Source organism: Pelecanus crispus, chromosome 4 (genome assembly GCF_030463565.1).
Source record: "Pelecanus crispus isolate bPelCri1 chromosome 4, bPelCri1.pri, whole genome shotgun sequence".
In the NCBI taxonomy this organism is placed as follows: Eukaryota; Metazoa; Chordata; class Aves; order Pelecaniformes; family Pelecanidae; genus Pelecanus; species Pelecanus crispus.
In genome coordinates, this window is record NC_134646.1 from 29,242,893 (window position 1) to 29,258,067 (window position 15,175).

General features: G+C 37.1%; 1 protein-coding gene across 5 annotated transcripts in view; it reads left to right on the forward strand.

The window, feature by feature from the left end:
• The window catches only part of TBCK (TBC1 domain containing kinase), a 110,312-nt gene that overhangs the window by 38,481 nt on the left and 56,656 nt on the right, over positions 1-15,175 (forward strand). For 4 of the 5 annotated variants that reach the window (XM_009481633.2, XM_075709303.1, XM_075709305.1 and 1 more), the window contains exons 12-20: positions 720-819; positions 2,775-2,824; positions 3,195-3,324; positions 4,163-4,261; positions 5,551-5,613; positions 6,505-6,631; positions 7,212-7,262; positions 8,885-8,968; positions 13,174-13,259. In XM_009481633.2, the coding sequence (XP_009479908.1) occupies positions 720-819; positions 2,775-2,824; positions 3,195-3,324; positions 4,163-4,261; positions 5,551-5,613; positions 6,505-6,631; positions 7,212-7,262; positions 8,885-8,968; positions 13,174-13,259 (790 nt within the window). The remainder of the gene's footprint in view (positions 1-719; positions 820-2,774; positions 2,825-3,194; positions 3,325-4,162; positions 4,262-5,550; positions 5,614-6,504; positions 6,632-7,211; positions 7,263-8,884; positions 8,969-13,173; positions 13,260-15,175) is intronic. The other variant, XM_075709304.1, reaches the window with a different exon arrangement.

Below are 15,175 nucleotides of genomic sequence, written 5' to 3' on the forward strand. Positions count from 1 at the left end.
GTGATATTTTGGTGGCAAATTTAGTGTGAGATTTTGAGGGACTGCCTATTTCTGTACCCATAGGTGAATGCATATGCTTTTGAATGATGAGGGGAAAACATTTTTTTGTCATACCATCTATCTTGAAGATGAGGTGTTAATTTCAAAAATGTAATCTAGCTCTATCTTCTAAGTGATACTGAGAATGTTAGCTTAATTTCTGGAAATCAATTTCCTGCTGTCTGCTTTTAAAATGTCACCAAATAGACAATTTGTGTATACATTTATATCCTTAGAGGGACTGCAACAGAAAAGGTCTGTCTGACTTCTACTTGTTTTTTGTCATGGTGGGAAACTGCTTTCATATGACAATAATGGTGGTTTTTGGGGTTTTTTTTGCTTTTCACAATAAATGGCAGTCCTGGTCTGTGCCAGGTCAAGGAATAAAAGGGAATTTTAATCCCATATCTCATTATTCTTCCTTTGTGTGCAAAGCAAAGTTACAGAAAACCTGAAATGCGCCTTTTTACGGGAAAAACCATTTGAATAATTTAAGGTGATTGTACATTCCCTTGATAGCAGGTTGCATGCCATGCAGAGTCAATACAGTATACTTCTAAGAGCTAGTATTTTGTTTTAAAGAGGAAACTGGTTGATGTAAGAATTTTCTATTTTTTTTCTAACTCATGTCTTATGTTATAAAATGACCTGATTTTTTTTTTCCCCCCTCCCTTTTGAAGCTTTTTATTAGAAGATGGTGAGAGCTTTGGGCAAGGACGAGATAGAAGTTCCCTCCTAGATGACACAACTGTGACTTTGTCTCTGTGCCAGCTCCGAAATGTAAGAATATTGTACACTTGTTCTTATGTCTTCACTGCAGAAATGTTTAAAGGGAATATGGAACAGCAGCTCCTACTGCTGTTCCTACAAACAGCAGCGTTATTGATTCCAAGAGAACACTTCTGGGCGTCTGAGTCGATTCTGATTTAAGCTATTAAATTGCTTTGTCTGTAAAAGCTTACTAAATTTGATTTATCTTCTATCCCTCCAATCCCCTTCCTGTGTCCTTCCCTCTCCTTATTTTTGTTACCTGCTTTGTTCTGGTGTAGCCCAGATACTTCTGTAGTATCTGATATTCTCCACGATTGCTAAACTAACTGGACAGTGAGTGTCTCCTTGCATTCTTTAATTCCCCTCTGTAGGTGGCTCACAATATTAAAAAGAAAGATCAATTCAATTCAGTTGCAGCTCCTTAAAGGCTTTATACTTAAAGTTGGATACCAAGTTTCCAGTAGTTCCTTACTAATCTTTGGAATATATAACTATTAAACAACTAGTTCAAAAGATCACTTCAAAGCATTTTGCCAAAATGCGGTAATACAGTTTTCTTCCATCTCCAGTGGAAAAATCAACATATGAGAACTCATAATTTTGCCTGATGTAATGATCACTTACAAGATATACTGTATATATCATTGAAGCATTTTAATTGTTCGCATGTCTTTGCATGCGTAGAGTTTTATTGCTGTAGAATTAGAAATTTATGCTGCACTGTTTGCAGCTTGCTTTTTATAGTAGCAAATGCAATTCTGTCACAGTTTTATATATAAAAGTCCTTTCCATATAATTACAGGGGTTAACACAGAAGGGAAGATGACTCCTGAAGTCTTGATCTCTGCCACCATTACCTTAATTTTGGGGGAAATGTGGCAAATACTGTGTCAACATACTTCTTCAGTAGAACTTCGCATTACTTCAAACAAATGCATAAAAACAGACCAAAGAACTGGGTTATTTTGTTTGCTTGGTTGGTGGGGTTTGCAGGATGGGGCGGGAGGTTAAGAATATGCAACAGCTATTTTAAAGGTAACATGCACTGCAGCTCCTACTATTGTTCCTACAAAAGGGCAGATGCTAAGGCTTTTTTTAAACTCTTAATCTGTAATTTTGGATATTGCTGCCTACTTCTATAAATACAGCAGCAAATAAGTATATACTGAAGTTTCATTTTGAGGAAGATACAAGTGTGAACCTTGCAGTGTCAGTTGAAATAAATTTTTGAACTTAAGCAATTCTTCAAACACCTTTCATTGGGCAGATCATGATGCTTATAATCAAAAGAAGATCAGTGCTGAATGAACTGTTGTGTCAGTCCCAGGAGGACAGGCTGTGTGCCGTATGCCTTTAAGTTAGGGATTGAACTGCAAAACAGAGCACTGCAGGGAGGATGGTATTAAACACTAATCACGATGCACCAAAGATGTCTGAAAACTTCAGGCAAAAGTCCAGGCATGCTTGTCTGTCACCTTTGCAGAGTGTCTGTATTTCTGTGCAGCTTTCAGATGCTGCTACTAAAAGGAACTCAAATTTGCATAACTCTTGAACTGATTAAAAACATAAAACCAAGTTTTGCAGTTGCTTTGCAGCTACTTGGATAGGAAGTCCATGTAGAAAAACGAGGAAAAGAAAAAGAACTATGTAATGCTATTGACTTATTAATCCATGGCCCATAGAGGCTATTTTTTGTGTGGAAATAGGTTTATGAATGAAATGAGTGTTACGTTCAGGCAGAACAACTTCCATCAGCTCAAAAAGCCTATATTAGCAAAAGTTTTTAGCGTTAAAGGCTGTGTGTTTCTTTGCTGATGGAGGACTGAGCTAATGCTTAGTTCTCAAGACAAGCTACTAAATTTGGCAAATGAATTGCTAATTAATAGTTTTCATATTCCGCTAAATATTTCCACTTGAATTCTGAGCAGCATTCTGATAATTAATTACTTTTTTCTTCATTTCAGAGACTGAAAGATGTTGGTGGGGAGGCATTTTATCCATTGCTTGAAGATGAGTAAGTGTGTGTGTGTGTAAGTTTGTACGTATATAAGGGACTAAACTTTGAGTTATTAGTTTTATTTGAGTGGCACACTGCATGGCTAGACACAACTGTCTTCCAAAAGCAAACCTAACATGCTCTTGTTTGGGTCTTAAAGTCAATGAGAGCTGAGAAGTTCTGTGCACTGGTGGACTTAGGACCCTGATACCAAACTGAGGATCCTAGCCTGTTCCTCTGTTGTGGAAATCAACTGTTTGTGCTGAATATTCAAAATTATCCATTTATACTTCTTTCTGACTCAGAAATGTATCACAGGATATTAATTTTTTTCACAATTATTTGTATTTCTTGCTGTTCACTACTACTATCCTAACTCTTTTTCCAGCCAGTCAACTTTACCTCATTCAAATAGTAGTAATGAGCTGTCTGCAGCTGCTAGTCTTCCTCTGATTATCCGGGAGAGGGACACAGAGTACCAGCTAAATAGAATTGTCCTGTTTGACAGGCTGTTGAAGGTATGGAATCTTTCTGATGCTGGATAATTGGATTTGGTCTGTTAATTAGAGGATTTTTAAAGGACCAAGTAATTGAAAAAGGGAGCAGAGATACAAGAGACCACAGTGGGAAGGGGGGAAGAAAAACCTGCAGAAGTAGAAGATGATTGAAAATAAAAATATGAGAAATAGGTCTTTTTGGTAGTGATAAATATAAAAGTAAAGTATTCACATGACAATAGAGCTGCTGCTAATACCTGTTATTTACTGAAGAAAATACTTTTGCATCCTTTATTTCATAACAGACTAAGCTATTATAGGTATAAATATGCCTGTAACATTTCTGCATTTCCAAGCAGTAAGGTACTTGAAAACAATACCAGTCTTTACTGTAGCAGTGCCATGTTAGAAATATGGATGTTATACTGAGGGGGGAAAACACCAGTCCCTAATTTACATATATGCGGAGAGATGGATTCATGCTTAAGAATGAGAGCTGATGCGCATCAAGTGCAGTACTTAGGAAGGTATAAACTAGAAATGTTTAATAAAACAATAGTATCAAAAGAAACATATAATGACGAAAAAACTTTTAATAAAAATTTGGATTAGTAAATTTATATATCCAGTATATACCAAAGCATGTGAATACATTTATGAGGAGTGGGTATTTTAACATCAAACAGTAGTCCTCCATCCAGGCCTTCCAGTTAGGAATGAAATTTACTTGTTGTAAAACTCGGATTCACTGTTCAGGCTGACAGCATTTGTCCTTTGGATGAAAGACCATCACAGGATTGGGATTTGAATTGTTTCAGTTACACGGCAACATTTTTTTTTTACTGTTTGTTCTTTGAAGGCCTACCCATATAAGAAAAACCAGATTTGGAAAGAAGCCCGGGTTGACATTCCTCCTCTTCTGAGAGGCATAACCTGGGCTGCCCTATTGGGTGTTGAGGTAAGGGTAATGGGAGGGCATTTGCAGAAGGTCCAGTACTGACTGGGGGAGGGAATGGGTTGGGAATGGGATTGACAGAGATGATGGAATGGATTTGAAGATTTGGCAGGTAGAACTACTGGAATTTCAAACAAAATGCATCATGAAATTGTGTGAACAAAGACAATGTTCAGGCAAACTTGCGTCTGGTCTCTAATATAACTTGATTTCAAGAATGTATGTAAACTTGACTGCCTTTAATTTTGATTATGGGATGGAAAAATACTACCCATATAGCCAAATTTTGCCAGACTTTTTAAATACAATTGGTAGTTAACAGGGGGTTTTTGTTTTGATTTTTAATATTTTTGACAAATACAATTAGAAGCCTTCTGCTCCAGTCAGCAATAGGTCGGTAAAACAAGATGAAACCTATCAAATGTATTTTTCTCGCCTACTGATCAATCCACTTCCTCAAAAGACTGGAGAATAAACAAACTAAATGTAGCCCTTTTGGACAAAGGACTAGAAAGGAATGTCGCAGAAATGAGGACTCCTCACAGAGATTATTTGACTACCCAGCTTTTGCATCTACCTTGCTTGCAATCTGCAGTAATGCAGCAAAGAGGTTCTTAGAGATAACACATCCCAGGTTATGTAGGACATGATCAAAAAAAAGCTGTAAAGGTAAAGAACAACTGCTGGTCAGGACTGTAGCCTGGGTCTTGGGAGATGAGTCAGTTCTCACGCTTCATTAGCTTACCATCTGTACAATGTGCAGGTAGTGTTTCCCTGTCCCATAACATTAAGATGGACTTGTTATCATGCGTATCTTGGGATTCATGCAAGGACAGGCTACTTGAGTGGTGTGTATTGGTAATATCAATATTAATTAACAGGCAGCTGGATTCAGTGCCTTTACAGAGATGATGCTGAAAGCCTCTTGCCAGTGGCTGAGGTAAGCACTGAATTTAAATTGAGAGCATCTCTTAACTTGTGAATGGAAAACTGTATCAAGTACATAGCTTTCTGCATAAACAACTGAAAATCATTGAAGATCATAGTGAGGAGGTCACAGAAAAGTCTGTATGTCCTGAATTACAATAAACTAAAGATGGTTTTGTTAAAATTCAGCTGTCAGAATTTTCTGTACTTTGGAAAATTTTTTTCAGGAAAAAAAGGTTGCTAACTAAACCACCCAACAAAAACAGTCAACTTCTGTATATCAGCGTGTACATTGTAATATGCAATGTAGAAGGGCTTATGTTAGAAGGGCTTTCTAAATTCAAGCATTCTTCTTCCACGTTTAGGGTGCCATACAAGCAAAATACGATGCCATTGATAAAGACACGCCGATTCCTACAGACAGACAAGTAAGAGTTCCGGTGTTACCAAATATTGTCACTTGAAGTAATGCAAAGATCTTTTCCACCAGTTGCAGTCATTTGCCTATTACGGCAGATGTGGCTGATAATACTAAAAGGGTTCCCCTCATCCTCTAACCTTATTAATGCTGTAGCAAGAATCTTGCAAAACCAATAGGAACAGGTAGTTTAACTCAAATTATGTTATAACATGTGGAAAGCGAAATCCTCTTTTACTTCAGAATTGCTGTTTCTGTAGCAGCAGCAAAGTGTAGTGAACAATATTACTGATGTATTATAAAAAGTCCTGTTTTTATCAAATGTTTGTTGTGCCTTTTGGACCTTGTACCAGATAATGCTGAATACCGTGAGACCCTGTAAGGTGAGCTGTCCTTCACAGAAATGGGTTCCTGAGCAATTTGGTTCTCCAAGAAGTCTTGCCAGACATAAAAAGATATCATGAGCAACAGCTGTTCCTTTCGGCTGAGTGAAGAAATATTTTCCATCAAATTGGGTACAAGGTTCTGAGAACTCTGATTTGATTATGCTTTAGAGCAAAGTGATATTAGCACCTGAAATGAGTCCAAAAGTTGGGTCAGAAAAAAGCTATAACTATAGTCTGCTTTCTGCCTTTTTCAAGGGTAAAAATCCTTTTAAAAATCTAAATCTGGGAAAACAAACAAACAAAAAATCTCTATTTTTAATCTTTGACAGGGCTGTTAGTCCCCTGTCCCCTTTAAGTGTTGGTTTTGACAGTGATGGAGGAAGCAGATTGTGTTTATGATGGTGGTCTGACCTATATTCTTTGGCTGACTTCCACCCATGGTGTTGCAAGATTGCTGTAGTACTACCCCACTTATCCTGATTTCTTTTTATATTATATGCTTGGCTGTGGTGCAGATTGAAGTTGATATTCCTCGTTGCCATCAGTATGATGAATTGCTGTCATCACCAGAGGGTCATGCAAAGTTTAGACGTGTATTGAAAGCCTGGGTTGTTTCCCATCCTGATTTGGTGTACTGGCAAGGTGAGTCTGAGTTGGCAAGGTCAGATAATTAACTGAAAAATTATGGCTGACTTAAAAATACCTCCCCCTCCCCCCCCGACAATGTGAGGCTTTTTTGAGTACTTTCTGTTCTGTTTCTTTTGAAGAATGAATCTGTAGGTTATTGCAAATTCAGATCCTAAAGATTTATATTTAATTTGTAATGCAAAATTGTCCTACTTTTTCTTTATATATATTTACTCTCCTTTAGTTTCAGTCACTTTTTTTTTTTTTTTTTTTTTAAAAAAAGTCTGTTGCTTACTGTTCAGTTCCAAGGTAAAACTGCAGAAGTTACTGAGCAAGTTCTTGGGGTTGTAAACTGTGTTTCTCGGAAGCCTTGGCAGAACGCTCAATTCAGTGTTATAGTTCAACAATTTGAAATCCTCTCTGTTTTCATGCATTGATTTCACAGTTTTTCTCAGCATTGAATGTGAAGCCTGACATTGCAGAATTATAATCAGTATGAAGTATGCAAATTTTCATGATAAATTAATGAATTTATCTTGTGCGGTAGAATAAATGGGCTCTTTATGTCGTTTCTTCATGGCTCTTCTCTCTTTAGGTCTTGACTCTCTTTGTGCACCGTTTCTGTACTTGAATTTTAACAATGAAGGTGAGTACCTTTTTGTGCTGGGGGTGAAGGGGAAGCACAGTCTGTCATCTGTATCTAGTTGTAGACAGATGCATGTGCACCCACTTATAGATGGAAACTTTCTGTAGCTACAAAGGAATTTTAAAGCTCTTGTTTTAAATTTTAAAGCCACAGGTCAAAAGAAATGGTTGGTTTTGAAAAGTGTGTGTAGTGTACTGTTTGTCAAGCAGGGTTCAAACCCTGTGTTTATTGCCAAGTACAATAATGAATATATACTAAAAAGCACAAATAACCTTGATTATAGAAAAGCAAGAAATGCTTCTCTAGTACTTGTCTTTTTCAATGAAGCTGTAGTTCAGCCTTGTTTAATGTGAATGCATTATTTGTTAACTGTTAACCTGTCAGACTAGCTTTATTCAGAAAAGCTGATGATGGTTTTAAATGCCTAAAAGCTTATCAGACCAGCTTTGGATATGTGGCCTTTATCTTCTTAAAATGTGATTTGTTCAGAATAGGTCTAGTCCAATCTTCCATTCTCTTGCACCTGGCTTGCTTTATGTAAGATCTGTGTGTGGGAAAACTAGTTTCTTAGGACAATGACTTCTATTATGCCTACTATGCATACTAATTTAAATATTTCAACAGATTTTTCTTGCTCTTAGACACGTTCCTATACAGTTTCATTGTAGAACCTGGTTTGCTTCCCATTGGAGCAAAATACAATAGTAGTGAATTATATAAAATTTTGTGTTCTGGTTTACAAACTTAATTGTACACACTTGGCTTGCATATGTAAAAAGTGGTTTCAATGCCAGAAATGTTGTAACACAGAATTCATTTATAGTATCACCCTATGTCACATTTGGTATAAAGCTGATGTTTTGCTTAGAAACTTCCAAAATTATATTTATTGTCTTTGGACAATTTTTGTCAAAGCTGTATTTCTTTTTTTATGTCTGAGGTCTAGCACTGTGGCTAAGAATTGTATTGCAATAGATTGTCTCTCAGACAAGTTCCCAGGAATTAATCAAGGGGATAAACACTTAAATTTTTACCCTCTAATCTCTATTTGGTATGTATGTGAGGAGCCATTGAGAAATTTGAGATGTTTTTGTCCATCTTTTTGACAGTATTTTTAATTATATTCCACTCTGTGGTTTTTTTCTTCTAAATTCTATTGTCTTTAGTCTCTGAGCTGAAGTAAGAGACGAGATGCGAGGCTGATGGGGCATAAAGTGGGTGTAAGTTCTATAGGAGAAAACCCAGAAGACTGCAACAATGCAGTTGTCTGAAACTATGTCTTCTAAAATTTTATTAATCTGGGGACCTTCACTTTTTGATACAAACATCACCATGGCTTTCCAAACATCATCTCATTACTTTGTCATTAAGAAGTATGGAAATAAACTGGGAGCGGATCAGGTCCAGCCAGCTTTTTATTCATTACTTAGTGACAGAAGGAGACTTTTTTAGGCGCTTTTAAAATTCTTTAATGGGAAATGTGTCCTTTTTGTGTTTTACAGTCATTTTTGTGTATGGATTGATTTAAGTATTTATGCTTATTATCTGCTTAATAATTAAATTTTTTAGGTGTACTTATATTTCTGCCTCTGTAGTTGCATTCATTTTTCTAATTCTTTCAGCTCTGGCGTATGCCTGCATGTCTGCTTTTATCCCCAAGTATTTGTATAACTTCTTTCTGAAAGATAATTCTCATGTTATTCAAGGTAAGTCAGTCTTTTTTTTTTTAGTTCTAAGAGAAATAGAATTATTTCTGAATATATAAATACACTTTTTCAAGTGGTTGTAAAATTGGAACACAATTAGGATCACACTGTAGAAATACCCAGCTATTTCTTTCAAAAGCTTTATTTTAGATAAATAAGAACAACAGTTGTGCAAGAAAAATAAGAACAAAATAAGTGGGTAAAGATTCAGGCAGGACAAAAACCCAACTGCACACAAAAAAACCCCAAAACCCAAAAATGTTCTGTGTAATAGCCAAGGTAAGAGTCATAGGATCATAGAATGCTTTAGGTTGGAAGGGACCTTGAGAGATTATCGAGCCCAACCCCCCTGCAGCAAGCAGGGACTGAACCTGTGAACTTGGCGTTATTAGCACCATGCTCTAACCAACTGAGCTAAGCCGGCTGGTCAGTTGATCATGTAAAGTTGTAAAATGAGGGAGTAGTCTTTCCAGTGTTAGATTGTAAGGACCTACCCTTCAGGTGATCAAAATCATACCATTACAGGAGCTATTTTGACAGAGTGAAAATGAAGAGGAACAGTACAAACTAGGGACTCCTCAGAGAATGGAAGTTATGGTATTTGGAGAATTAGGGATTTGATGGGAATTTCTTACTCAACAGAAGATAATGTCATTCAGTACAGGACAGGAGTTGGAGAACCCTGAGGAATAATGTTCCATAGTTCAGACTTCAACAACTATATAGGTAACTCAGAGAAATTAAAACAATAGCTAGGAGGTAAATGTCTGTTCTACTTGAAAAGTAATCATAAATTTCATGGAAACATGAATAAGGAATTGTCTAGACCTAGAAAGCCACCTTGGCACAGTCTGTGTTGGAAAGATAATTTGTCTTGCAGACGGTTTTTAAAAACCAAAAGAAGCTGTTTGAAAAGCCATCAGTAGTTTAAAAAAGAAGGTGGTAACAAATCCTTTTAATTGCAAGCAGTTATTAGTGTTTATTGAATACTTGGTTTCAGCATAGCTTACTGTCGTTGTATTTCTTTAAAAAATTCTTTTGTATATAGCTTGGGGAACTCCTCAACTTAGAAATGGTGTCTGTCATTTTTTTGTGTTCAGAAAATGAAAATTAAGAACTGATTAACAAAAAATAATTAGACATAAAAGCAGTTGCATATTGGATAATGGGGATAGAGCTAACATAAGGAGAGAACATAGTGGTTAGGAGAGTTCACATATGAAAGACAATGGGTAAGAGGTGTTATGAACTGAATACGTAAAATAATAGTTTGGAAAAACTATTCCACAGAACTTGTTTGCATCATTTTGTCTGTAAAGAAAGAGTGCTTGCTGGAAGAAAAGGGGTGGTAAAGGTCTAAAGATGAAAAAAGTATATTATATCAGATGCTCCTGTGGAGACAACCACTTCAGACTTCAAGAATAATAGCTTGGTAAAGACTTTTCTCAAGGGGGTATACTCTTCCATAAAATAATACTTGTGCTCTCTAGAGTTCCCTGATGTTATTCATAGGGGCTTTACAAAAATATGTGTCAGCCAAAGTTAGAAATATAGGTCAGTAGGATTCTGTGAAGCAAAGTAGTGTAGGCATTTGTGAGTTCCTGTGCAACATCTGGCATCATCAGGGACTCGGGGAGACTGGACCTTTTAGGATTCTTTCAGTATTCTGATTTAATCCTTTCTAGGGTCGTATGTCAAACACCAATGTGTAAATACAGTTTTAAAGGAAAACTCTGTGTAATTTCCCTGCTTTATTGGGTTGGAAGAAAGTGTCAAGAATGTGTCATTTCACTGCCTACTGCAATTTTAGTTTCTTAGCTTCTTTGTGTCTTCCAGGGTGTCAGGGTGGACGGGAGGAAGCTTTCAAACTGCAGCGTTCAACATACCTCGTTTCAGAGCTTGTACTGTACAGTGAAGACAGGTGTTTCTTCTAAGCTTGTCAGATGTATTCCCTTACATAGGAAGCTTAATAGGAAGTTAAAGGGGTTTGGGTATGGAATGCCCAATTATGTAAAACAAAAAATGATATAATAAAATTCCATCCAACAGCAATTGGCTGGACCTGAGCGATACATTTTTGTGAAGATTTGTGTGTTTTCAATAGACCTTTAATTAGCCATGTAATCCCACACAGTGATTATATTTCATGAGACTGGCTAGTCAAATAAAGATGGTATTTATCAACCTGTAGTATATCTGTAGAGAACCATCATAGGCACGAATCTTCGTTTTTAAAATAAATGTGGTTCAGGGAAGCTATTTGTGAAATTGTTTTCATCAGCATACGGCTGAATGTGTGGGAATGTGTAGGACTACTGGTTTGCTATACTTGACTTATGATTACTGGCTGTTTCATGAAATAAAACTGATGTCAGATGCACCTTAGAGATGCGCTTTTTAAAAATTATCATGTAATGTGTTATGAATTTAAGGCATGGATTCAGTTATCTCCCTTTCTTGTATGCATGTGAATAAGAATAGCTTTGCCTTGAAACTGAGAAAACATGAGATATGTGACTAGCTCCAAAGCAGTCAGGCCTTGGTGACACAAAACTCAGCATGGTTCTGTTCATCCACTTAACTCCCCAGCTGAGTGCTGCCAGGGCCTCAGTGGCATAACGGAGGTGCAGTATCAGAGGGGAGAGGCTGGCGCTCCTAAGATGCCAGAAACCTCCTGAGAGGTTTAGTGTGCTGTGGCTTTGTCTTTGCAGCTTGAAGCAAAAGTTGTGAAATTCTGAAGTAGGCTCAAGAGGTCTTAATTTTTATTGCAACTTACCTTGGAGAATTAGGCATCCTTTCAAGTATAATTTGCGGTAGGACTGTGGCTTGTTTCCCTTGTGTTCTTACAGTGAGAGCACTGTTTATCAGTCATCCTGAGGCAGAATCAGCTTTTAAAATTTGTAGTCCAAATAGAATTATTTTACAGAGTGATCATTCTTAACTTGCTGGCTTAACCTGAGAGGAGCTAACCTGAGTGCAGTGAATAGAGATTTAAGTAAGATAGGAGGCTGTAAACATCTGAATGTTTAGACCCACTTCTGTTCTTAAATAAAGCTGTCTATGTGTGGAATTATCCAAGCAGAGCCACTTCTGTGCTTCTTAGCAGTGGAATTGGAATTTAGTTTTGCCACTTCTGGGGTGAAGACAAACTGAGTCATAGGGAGTTGTTTGCTCTCCCCAAGAGAGACAGTAGCAGGCATCTAACTCTTACAATAGACTTTAAAGGAAGCAATGGCAACTCTGGATGGCTAAGTTGTGGAGCTGTGCAGACTTGGTGTTTGGGATCTCGTATTTGGGGACAGTAGTCTGTGGAGCATTGAGATGTCAGCGTGTTCTGATCTGGGAGCAGGGTTCACTTTCTCTCTCCCTCTTCCTCCCTTCAACTAGCTGTCTGGGCCCTAATTACTCTTGTCTTGGGACCATGCAGGAAAAGGAATTGCCATCTGTTAACGAAATTGCAATGCTGTTGCCTCTTCATCTTCCTCCTAACAAAGCATGTGACTGTGGACAAAATTGGGAGACTGGCAAAACGAGAGAGAGAAATGTGTCAGTGTCTGTGTTCTGCTGTCTGCTTCTCTTCCAATTGAAAGCAAGTGTTATTTAGACAACTTCATGAAATTGTACCCATCAGCCTAATGTGCCATACTGAAGCTATAATAAATTTTATCTTTTACAATATGTATTTCTCCTTATCTGTTCCAAAAAATACAAATTAAGATGTTACTGATCATGGAAATGGTAACCTTAAAGCCCCATTACCTTAAAACCTCTACTTCCGGATTGCAAAATTTAACTTGGTAGAAAAGAAACCACACAGAATATAATTTAAAGAGTATAAACTTTGTGTATCACTAAAACAGTTTGGGTCTTAAAAATCCTTGGAACAGTCTTGTTCTAATTTGCTTCCATCGATACCTTGTGTCTCATACTGACAAGTCTTTAACTTTGTGTGTTGAACATAAATCACAATCTAAGTATGAACGAAGTAAACTATTGTTGAAAATCCAAATTGAGAAGTACTAAGGAAGAGAAATGAAACCTTTCTTCCTCTGTATTGAATATAATGGTGACGAGGACAGTAGTGGTATTCACTTGCTGTTTCATTGTAGGTTTAAAAAAAAAAAGTTCTCCCTTTTCTTCAGCTCTGTTGTGAGCTAGCAGCACGTGGTGGCTTGTGTTTTTAACAATGATTTTTGTCATTTCAGAATACCTGACGGTGTTTTCCCAGATGATTGCGTTCCATGATCCAGAGCTGAGTAACCACCTTAATGAAATTGGCTTTATTCCAGATGTAAGTGCTAAGGGTTCTTATAAGTATTGTTCAAAGGAAGTAAGAAATGGAAAATGGAGGGAACTAGGATGAGATGCTTTCCCAGACTGTTTCAGTAGCAGTTTGACATACATGAAACTTGCATATTAATGGACCTTTCTGAGTATGCTGATAAAATAGTAAAGTTTTGATTGTTTTACATACCTCAGTCCTTCCTGTTCTGTTGGCATAAATACAACAGAAATACTACTAGTCAGTTGTTATAAGTTACAGATTCATCTTCAGATGAACATAATTTTATTTTTAAAGTGTGGATTAATATACAAAAATTAATGTGGCCATAAATGACTAATAGCAAAATTCCTGCAAACTAATTAAATGCCATTGGTTAACACAAAAGGCACGTCATTTTGCAAGTAATACAAAAAATATGTGCAAGTGATGGTTAATTTGTATATATGTCAGACCTTGGAAGATGCTTAGCAGTCATTTATTGGAGTCTGTCAGAAGCATTGGACAAGTGCATAACTTGTGTCTAAGTTTTATGCTTTTGTCGGAGGAAGTCTGTAAGATGGAGGAAGATGAAAACTGAGAACTCAGCCAAAATGTAGTAGAGAGGAAGGGGTATGTTAGAAAAAGCAAAACAAGGCATTCTTTAGAGCCTCACTTCTAGCTATCACTGTAAATAGTGAAGCTTTCCTCCTTTATTTAGAGAGGCGTGTATAGTCCAGAAAGCCAAGATAATACTCTATAAAAATGTTCGTGTGCCTACTAGCATTATTGAAGTTTATGGCTGATATTTCTGAAAAGTAGATTTAGGTAAGGATATAGAAAGAACGTTGTTAATTGATACGGTCTATTTCATTATATATTTGACATTTAGAAATTTGGTAATTACACGGTTGTAAGAACAGATGATGACTGAGAGGTCAAAATCATAGAATCATAGAATCGTTTAGGTTGAAAAAGACCTTTAAGATCATCAAGTCCAACCATTAACCTAACATTACCAAGTCCACCACTAAAACAATTAAGGCTGGTGTAGCAATTTCATGTTTTCTGGCTCGGTGGCTGGATTATTTATAATGAAAGTAAAAACTAGGAATCGTTAAGGTTGGAAAGGACCTCTAAGATCATCAGTTCAAGCATCAACCCAACACCACCATGCCCACTAAACCATGTCCCAGAGTGCCACGTCTACCCATTTTTTGAACGCTTCCAGGGATGGTGACTCCACCACCTCTCTGGGCAGCCTGTTCCAATGCTTGACTACCCTTTGCGTGAAGAAATTTTTCCTAATATCCAACCTAAACCTCCCCTGGCGCAGCTTGAGCCCATTTCCTCTTGTCCTATCGCTAGCTACTTGGGAGAAGAGACCAACACCCACCTCACTACAGCCTCCTTTCAGGTAGTTGTAGAGAGTGATAAGGTGTCCCCTCAGCCTCCTCTTCTCCAGATTAAACAATCCCAGTTCCCTCAGCCGTTCCTCATAAGGCCTGTGCTCCAGACCCTTCACCAGCTTCGTTGCCTTTCTCTGAACACGCTTCAGCAACTCAGTGTCTGTCTTGTATTGAGGGGCCCAAAAGGAAACTGAAGTCAGGAGATGTTGATATAGAAATATACATTTCATAAATAAGAAATTTATATGCATTTCTTCTATAAGCAATATAAAGCTTATTTTATTCGGAAAAGCCTTATGGTTATTAGGAAATTCTTTAAGTTGAAGCATCAAGGCCAAGCCTCTGGAAGCCATTTGTTGTACACAATTCCTGGGTGAATTCATATGTCTTGGGACTGGCAGATACTCATTATCACTGTTTACAAAGTTTGTAATGGAAAAGCAAATGTATGCTTTCATTTGTAGAGGTGTTTTTAATGTAATAACGTTGTTTATGAATGATACAAATCTAAAAGATATGGTGGCATTAAAATGAGCA